Source organism: Acartia tonsa, chromosome 4, assembly GCF_053477335.1.
Source record: "Acartia tonsa isolate MP-2025a chromosome 4, ASM5347733v1, whole genome shotgun sequence".
Taxonomy (NCBI): Eukaryota; Metazoa; Arthropoda; class Copepoda; order Calanoida; family Acartiidae; genus Acartia; species Acartia tonsa.
Genome location: NC_137263.1, coordinates 44,341,641 through 44,351,093, shown reverse-complemented (window position 1 = coordinate 44,351,093; position 9,453 = coordinate 44,341,641). Strand labels below are relative to the sequence as shown.

Sequence of the window (9,453 nt, the reverse complement as noted above, 5' to 3'; positions counted from 1 at the left end):
TAAAACCTGCTAAAAAGCGGTCCAACCGCCAATGACGTTTTATAGTCAATTGTGCTCCTTAATGATGGAAATGTTGTCAAAAAATTTCAGCATCCTATCTTTTATAGGAGCTGAGTAAATTCCATTTCCCCCATAGCGTTACGGACGGACTGACGGACAAAGTGAATTATAGAGTAGCTTCGCTACTAACAAATTTATAAATCCAACAAATGTTTATAAAACTTTGGGTACTACTGAAATTTAAACCCTCCCTTATTTTGCTGAGAGTGAACATATTAAAAAGACATAGTTTTAGAAACCTGCAAACCATAAGAGTGATGATTTTAGACATACAGACTTTTACCAACCCTTTTTGTAGAAAACGTCGTTTAGAAGCAATAACATTTTGAATGTATCTTATCAATTTATATTGTTACTAGCGGCTTCGCTCATAGCATCTAGGGGCTTTGCCCCAAGAGGTGATCAAAAAAAATTTAGGTGAAATTCGTAAAAGGACCAAGGAAATCTTCTGCATAAAAAAGGGACCAAGGAAATCTTCTGCAAAAAAAAGGACCAAGGAAATCTTTTGCAAAAAAAAATATTTTTTTTGGGGGGGGGAATATTCATTTTTTGGGGGGTTGGGGGTGTCCCATCCCCCAAGAAAATAGCTTAAAACCACCAGAGGACCGATAGGTATATACCCTGAAGAGTAGAATCCAATCGGTTCAGTGGTTACCAAGATCTTAAGCTTCAGACGGACGGACGGACGGACGGACAGACAGACAGACATCAAGCTACTATGTATTAGAGATAACTCATAATATAAAAAGCTTCGTCAAATGTTTTAAATGGACATTCAGGACTTTCTGATAACGATGCTACTGTCCTTTTCATTCTGCTTTCTCATGTTATTATAGACAGAATTTATTTAATTTTTCGTCCATTATTCCCTCCCTGTAGACAACTTTTATTGTACCCAGGGAGGTAGGGAACATTGGACTGAAATTACCTTCTTAGCTGGTCCAAAACCTCTAGGTACTTTAATTCAAGTTTATCGCCAACAGGGATCTAAAGGGATAAGACAATAGCCGATAAATGGATGTACATTCCCAAAAATACCCCTACTGTAATTTGCCATCAGGTGGTTGAAACGTTTTGACACTATACTAAATAAACTAACCAATTAAAATTCAGTAAAAGTCCCCAAAGATGTTAAGCAAACAAAAATGAAAACGTTATTATAAAACTTTGGGAACTAGCAGAGAGAGAGGTGGACAACGGACTGTTTATTACACTAGTCCCCAAAGTTTTCTTATTTGCTGGCTTAACAACTTTGGGGACTTTTATTGGATTTTGAAAGGTTAGGTTATTAAGTACTAGTGACTTCGCCCCTAGCCTCTAGGGGCTTTGCCCCATCAGGTAATTTAAAAAAAAAATAAAAAAATAAAAAAAATCTGGTGCTAATATGTACCATTTCTACTATGTCGATTTAAAGATATGATATGTTATCTTGAATGTATCATTCCAGTTTTGGCTCTATTGAAAGTAGAATGATACATTACTATTATGTCGATATAGATAAGGAAATCAATGTTTATGAATACGCTGATATGTAAACATAAATGTATGATTTCAGTTTCGCCTCTATTGAAAGTGGAATCTTATATTTCAAAAATCGTATCAGCGTTGAAGATATCTTCACCAAGAGAGGGGAAAGTGGAAGGGTAGATTACAGTTTTAGAGGGTCCAAACCATAATCATAGATTATAGTTCTGCTTCTATAAAAATGGATTCAACTCCCTAACTGATATACATACAATGATAACAGCGCATAGGATGGCACCTTTCAAAACAAAAATATTCTCAAAACCAAACATTAATTATACAATAAGAAACACAATATTTTATTTGTTATTTACAACTGTACTTTATAAACAAGCGTACATTCTCAGACTACTGGATATCTGTCACTCCCCAAATAGACGTACGAACCGTACTGTGGCCTAAATTTGGTTGTACAAATATTATGAAACTCCTTTTCCAGCTAGCTGGGTGGCGTGTTATTGCAATAAAATGAGAAAAACAATTCTTATTATTTTTATGTTCAGGAAAAGTAACAAAAAATATTCTCTTTGACATATAAACGGAAAAATAGAACAGAGGTGAATTCTTAAAAAAACTTTTGCCTCACTAAAATCAGTTTGCTTCACTAAAATTTTAGTGAGGCAAAATTATCCCCTCAAAAATTTTAGCGAGCCTCACTGATTTTAGTGAGGCAAACTGATTTTAGTGAGGCAAATCTTTTTAAGAATTCACCTCAGGAATGCAGGGATGTGACACATAAAGATAAATATTTTTTGCCTTTATTGTGCCTTGTCAGAGGTTTTTTTTATAGGGAGGGTGGAACATTGGACTAAAAATTATTCTGTTAACCAAAGTTCTCTTGGCTTAAAAATCTTAGTACTTCTTTATTAATTCTTGATTGGTTGGTTTAAACTTGCGGTGTACAAACTTTTCAACAACAAAATTTATTGCTTATCCCTATTCTCCCTGAGTTTTACATAACATATTGTACACAGTAATTCACATAACAGTGTTGTAATCTCTATTCGAGAAAAACATTATGTTTTAAACAATAACATTAGGGCTATCTTTGGCGGGGATTCTTAAAATCTTTATTTTAGAGGGTTAGAGGGAGGGGGGGGGGGGCTTATTCCCACCTGCTATCTCAGAAACAATTAGAGATATCAAATACTAAAAATCAAAGTTGTTCAATAAAAAAAATTGTAAATGTAACTTTCTAGCAACTAATTTAATGCCTAAAAAACCTTAGGGGGTGTTTATTGTGTGTTGTATATACCCACCCCAACTTGAATAAGGTCAATATTTAATCTTAAAATGAAATTATATTATTATAGAAAAAAAGTATTTATTTTCAAATGTAGGAAAAGATTGTTTATTTTCAAATGTAATATCTCTTTACTATTGTTGTTAGTTACTTTTCTTAATATTTCCTTGTAACAGCAGAGACATTAAAGTTACACGAATATCAGGGATAGGCCGTTGTTGATATATAAGGGAGGGTGGAGGGTTTTATAAACACGTGATCTTATTCGTTGGCTCTATTATTTAATTACTAAAGGGGAAATTTTGTTTTCAAAATGAGGGATGTAATCAATTAATCTTTAATGTCTTATCCATTAAGATCCCTGTGATTATAATAATTCTAATATTTTTGTAATTATGGAGTAGTATAAAGAAACTATCTTTTTTTGGGTCATACTGAAGATGATTTAAGTCCCTCAACAGATTATGACGTCATACGATAGAATAGCCAAATGAGAGGCCAGTATACACTGTAATTGACTTAATGTAAAATTTATGCTGGCCTCTCATTGGTTATTTTATCATATGACGTCATAATCTGTAGAGGGACTTTGATCATCTTCGTCATACTACGTATCCCTTTGATCTGTGGCTATAAGGAAATAAAAAGCATTATCATCCTGAATAATATATCAACTGAGAACTACACGTTTCAACAGTAAAGCTACTCTATAGTAAACTTTGTCTGTGTGTCTAAAAAATGACGTCAAACTGGTCTACCATTGGTCAACTAATATATATTCTGTCCTGCCATTGGTAATTTATTCTGTGTATCGGCCACTCATTATACATTTGTATGACATCATTTTTTATAAGCACTATAAAGATCTTCAAGATTTTGGGGGGCAACACATCGTAAAATTGACGACCTCTCCATTTGCCCCCCAAATATTATTTTAGATTTAATTCCCTTGTTGGTTATACCTTATTCCTGTTCAAGATTGTATTAGGGAATCTTTAAAATTCAATATCTCGCGTTTTTTTACCTTTTTTGGAAACTATACAGAATATTCTATATTTGTGAGATATGCTCCTATAAATACTTGGGGATGTTATCATCCTTGTCTATGAACACATTTCTTTTAAAAATAAATCATCCTAAAATCTATATTTTTATTTGTAAAGCTACTCTATAACTCCCTATATTTGTCACTCTGTTATATAAGATAAAAATGAGATATATACTTGAGCTTTTTTAAGATAGTCTAATGATGATTTTTTAATAAAAATTCTTCTGGTCAATGTACATCTACTCTTTTACTCTTTTAGTCCGTCTGTCTGTTCATACAGCTAAATGGGTCATTAAGGAACTATAATACTGGGTTTTTGTAATTCATTGCAGTATTAATTATTGTACCTCTTCCTACTTTTAAAATTTTGTCATCCTCGATTATAGGAACAACAGAACCTGCGCCTCTAGCATCTAGGGAGAAAAAGCTGTAAATATCCTAAACCATACCAGACATTAATTAGTGATAAAATAGCCTAAACCTATCTCATATGAAAGTTTTCTCTCCCTTTCCTAGACTTTATCATTTATCTGAACGCAACAGATTTATGCAAATAAGAGACAAATCACAAACTCCACTCTAAAATAATTAGAACTTCTGCCTGAAGTACCAAATGAAATAAAAAATTTATGAATTGGAGAAATAATACTTTCCCATTAATCTATCCCTAAATCATTGGCATTTAATAATATCTACTTTATTGTCTTTATTGTTCAATTGCCTGACTTTTTGATATTAAGATTCGATTTTTCCAGAGAGGGAGATGACATTGCAAGCTAAATTACACTGGTACTCTGAATTTTATAACCACATAATCTTATTCGTTGGCTCAAAAACATAGGGTACTTTAATTTATTTTTGGTTGCTTGGTTTCAAACTAGTAGTGTCCAAATATTTCAACCAATAATTTTAATCTACAGAATGTGTAATTTTGATTATCATCATTGGGGATATATCATGCATTGTCTTATCCCTTAAGATCCCTGAATTTTCATTACTTTATTGTACATTTATATTGATGGGATAAAGAAGATTAAACATTAACATTTAAACGGATATAATGTTTTGAGTAGCCTTGCTACTCTATAAATAATTTGTCCGTTAGTCTATAAGGCTATGGTATAAATGTGATTTACTTGGGTTCTACATATTTATGATATCGTAATTCCTCTTACCAATGCACATCAGTTAAAACTTCGTTTGGTTCGTCAATCTGTAGGTCATGTTCTGAAAGACATTAATTTTTTTATTTTTTTAAAGACATTTAATCTAAAACTTCCTCTGAGAAATATATATTTTTTTTTGCTGGTATAAAGAATTATGGCTGAATTTTGCTGCTTATATTTTGCTAAACAACAACAAAAAACTTACCCTTTCCGCATTACTGTTGATTGAGTTCTAGTTTGAGTTTCGCACTTTGAAAGTTGTCATCCTTGTTATGTTTATAAGTAAGTCAGCTATTCTATAACTATAATATATGTGTCTGTATTTAGGTCTACCTTGTCCATATGTCTATAAATGATATGTAATTCTTATGAAAGCGTAATATTTTTGTCACCGTGTATAAAAAAGCATGAAATTTCTTAATTGTTTTTAACTTTCTTTTAATTTTAGGTTGCCAAAAAGTCACACAGTGGTGTTAACCCTCTCAACTTCATTATCCTCTCCTCCCCAATCCTTCCCCATATCTCCAGAAAAGATGCTGGCACAGCAACCAGCGATCACCTTACTCGCCTCCCTCCTTGTTGCCTCCCACATTCTCCTACACAACCCCACAGAGGCCACAAACAAACGGGTTGCCGGATTTACAACAACATTTAACAATGGCCTCAATAAGATTAATCCCTTTACCAAGCCAGCACTTATTTACCTACCTTCATTGCCAAATCCTTTCAGATCCAAAGCCAAATCTTCCTCCTCTAAGCCCTCCTACAAGGCGAAGCCATCTTATAAAAAGCCAAGTTATAAGTCTCCATCCTATGGCACAGGAACAGGTGGAGGGTCTGGAGGAGGAGGACTAGCTGTTCCCTCCTCTGGATACAATGGTCCAACAGGTATCAGTGGTGTAAGAGAACAAAGCAAAGAGGAGCTGCTCTCATTAGTTCTTCAAATGCACAGGCTTATTCACCAACTGATTGATGAAAATGAGGGAACAGGTGGTACAGGCACTGAATCATATGGAACACCCCTGGGTGCTCCATTAGATGGTGGTAGTAATAATTCAGGAGAAGGTTATGGTACACCTCTTGGTAAACCTATTGATGGTTCTTCCATCTCAAGTTATGGTGACAATGACCTAGATGTTATATATGAACCAGAAGCATTGCCAACATATAGGAACAGGCCATACACTCCTCAAAATTCTAATTCTGTTCTTCCAACATCAAATTCGTTTTCCCAGCCCAACCTTCCTTCTTATGGAGGAGATAGCGCTCTTAGTGAAGCAACTGCTTCTTACAGTGGACCTACGTCCAATTTTCAGCCAGGTCAGGTGCTGGATACTTACTCTCCCTCCCAGTCAGCTGATGACTATGGAAGTCCTGTGAACCAACCTCTTGCTAGCTACACTGTTGGCACTTCACAGCAAGTATCATCTGCAAATATTGGTCCAATTCAGCAACCTCTGTCTAGTTACAGTGGACCTTCCCAGCAGGCAACCTCAAGCTACAGTGGTCCCTCCCAGCAGCCACTATCAAGCTACAGTGGTCCTTCCCAGCAAGCATCATCTAGCTACAGTGGTCCTACTGCCCAGCAGTCACTAAATAGCTACAGTAGCCCATCCCAACAGGCATCATCTGGTTACAGTGGCCCTTCCCAGCAAGCTTCATCTGGTTACAGTGGTCCTTCCCAGCCGGCTACGTCTAGCTACAGTGGTCCTTCCCAGCAAGCATCATCTGGCTACAGTGGTCCTTCCCAGCAAGCATCATCTGGCTACAGTGGTCCTTCCCAACAAGCATCATCTAGCTACAGTGGTCCTACTGCCCAGCAGCCACTAAATAGCTACAGTGGTCCTTCCCAGCAAGCTACATCTGGGTACAGTGGCCCATCACAACAGGCCACATCTAGCTATAGTGGCCCATCACAACAGGCCACATCTAGCTATAGTGGTCCATCCAATCAAGCATCATCTAGCTATAGTGGTCCATCTAATCAGGCACCATCCAGCTATAGTGGTCCATCCAATCAGGCATCATCTAGCTATAGTGGCCCATCCAATCAGGCATCATCTAGCTATAGTGGCCCATCCAATCAGGCATCATCTAGCTACGCTGGCCCTTCACAGCAAGCTACGTCTAGCTACAGTGGTCCATCTAATCAGGCACAATCAAGCTACAGTGGTCCTACCCAACAAGCAACTTCTAGCTACAGTGGCCCTGCACAGCAGGCCACCTCTGGCTATAGTGGCCCTTCCCAACAAGCTAGCTCTGGCTACAGTGGTCCCAGTGCCCAACAGCCAATATCAAGCTATAATGGTCCTTCTCAGCAGGTTTCCTCCAGTTACAGTGTTTCTGACCAAGGTCAGGCCAGCTACAATAGTGGGTCACAGGCACTACCTGAGTACAGCGGCCCATCTCAGTCTTCATTGCCAAACTATAGTGGTCCTTCCCAGCAGCCACTGGATAGTTACAGCGGTCCTATTGATAATACAGGTTTCCAACCTATCTACAGACCAACAAGCAATATCCAAGCACAGTACAGAGGCTCTGTCAGCAATAATAACCAGCAGGCACAATATGGTGAGGTCAGAGACTCACAGTTGCCAGATTACTCCGGTGGTAACAGTGGTGGTGGAATTGAAGTTCTCCCTGTGTATTCTGATTCTGGCAACAATGGTTTGCCAGATTACTCCTCAGAACCTCTGCCCGACTACAGCAACCCAATATCAGATCCTTTGATCAGCTCCACCCTGAATCAGATTGTTGACACCCTGTCAGCCTATCAGGACAACCTGTCCCAGTATGAAACTGGCTCCAGACGGCGAAGGAAGCCCAACGGGCCAGTCTTCACTGCCTCTCCGAAGTTTAACCCGAATGAGGATCAATCCGCAGTGGAGCCCCCCTCCACACCACAAAGAATCCGCGCAATTTTAGCCATTCTTGAGGATTCTACTTTCGACAACAGTCTGGAAAGTTTTGTTTCCAAAAGAGACATTGAGGATGCTCTAGAGATGCTTGAGAATGGCTACGACGTGACAGCATTAAAACAAATTGATCAAAACCTGCAGAGGGACGAGGAGCGATTGTTACAAGAGATTGAAATTGAAGAATTTTTCCGATAAAAGTAACATTATCGTCATGGTGCCTAATGACATATTACAGTGTAACAATAACGCTATTATATGTTAGTTAAATTCTTTTACATATTTTTTTTTAAAAGTTCTTCTCAGTGATTTTGATAAATTCTGCGTATCTACCATTCAGATACAAGTGATAAGTGTTACATAGAAGTCACAACTTATTAAACTGTACTGTCAAAATTCTAAAAGCTTATTATTGCAGTGTTTTGTCACAAAAAAGATCATTTAACCTTAATTTTGCATTAAGTTTGGCATTTATTACAAGTTTAGGCTTATAAAAACATTCAGTATATTTTAGGATATTATAAAATTTAATTTTAATATGTTTATAATCATCATTAATACATAGTATTTGATATTTAAATTGTTAAAACCATGAAAAAAAAATAATTTACAAATTTCATAAAAAAAATTATTTAATCAAAATGTATATCTCATTAGTAAGTATTAATGGCAGTTATTGTCATTCAATAAATCTTTATTTAGCAAATATTAAATCATTTATAGGCACTTTCCCTTGACTCGTCTAGTGGACCAAGAATAACCCCTCCCCCTTAAACTGAAACTTTGAACCCTTGGGGTAACATAGAACCTTTCTTAACCTAACCAAACCAAACAAAAGATTGGATTATGAATTCAGATTCTCCACTGACGATTCATCGGATCTTCTCATTTGTAGATGTAATAATATGTGAACAGTTTTTGTTCTAGTCTTTCCTAGTCAAGTTATATAATCAAACCACAAATAAAATAGTGTGCATTAGCTTCCGCTATTTATCACATTCCAGTAGTCCTTCATAATCGCAAAAATACGCAATTACTCTCATTATCATAATACGCTAATAAGAGAGACTGTATGATAATGAGAGTAAAATGAAGCTCTTTATAGTGCCTATAAAGAAATGACGTCTTACAATACAAATGACCAATGATAGTAAAATACACAGACAAAATTACCGATGGAAGGCCAGTATTAGTTTTAATCAACCAAAGCTAGGCAAGTATTGCGTAATTTTTTATAGGCACTATAAAAGGCTTTGAGTAAAGCAAAAAAGAAGGCGCAGTCATTGCAATTTTAATAATATACAGTTTTGATGATTTGATATTGTGATACTTGTGTGGAATTGAATACACATCAAATATAATAACCGCATCTTGTATATCAGGGAGAAACGAATATTGCATTTGAAAAACAATTATTTTTACTATTAAAGCTTTTATTATCTTATATCAAAACTTAATGTTTTGCTAAGAATTGTGCTATTTTCGTTTTTTTTTATA

The 9,453-nt window shown here is 36.1% G+C and overlaps 1 protein-coding gene across 2 annotated transcripts; it reads left to right on the top strand.

The window, feature by feature from the left end:
* The first annotated feature begins 5,503 nt into the window (after positions 1-5,503).
* LOC145317373 (uncharacterized) lies at positions 5,504-8,957 on the top strand. Of its 2 annotated transcripts, XM_080158421.1 has the most exons (2): positions 5,504-6,908; positions 6,942-8,957. In XM_080158421.1, the coding sequence occupies exons 1-2, from the start codon at positions 5,575-5,577 to the stop codon at positions 8,152-8,154; spliced, it is 2,547 nt and encodes an 848-aa protein (XP_080014547.1). In that variant the 5' UTR covers positions 5,504-5,574; the 3' UTR covers positions 8,155-8,957. The 2 variants fall into 2 exon arrangements, with proteins under 2 accessions (XP_080014547.1, XP_080014546.1); XM_080158420.1 differs by having other exon boundaries at positions 5,504-8,957.
* Positions 8,958-9,453: the final 496 nt, after the last annotated feature.

Coding starts and splice junctions, on each gene's coding strand:
- LOC145317373 (XM_080158420.1), top strand. CDS start 5,575: ATGCTGGCACAGCAACCAGCGATCACCTTACTCGCCTCCCTCCTTGTT.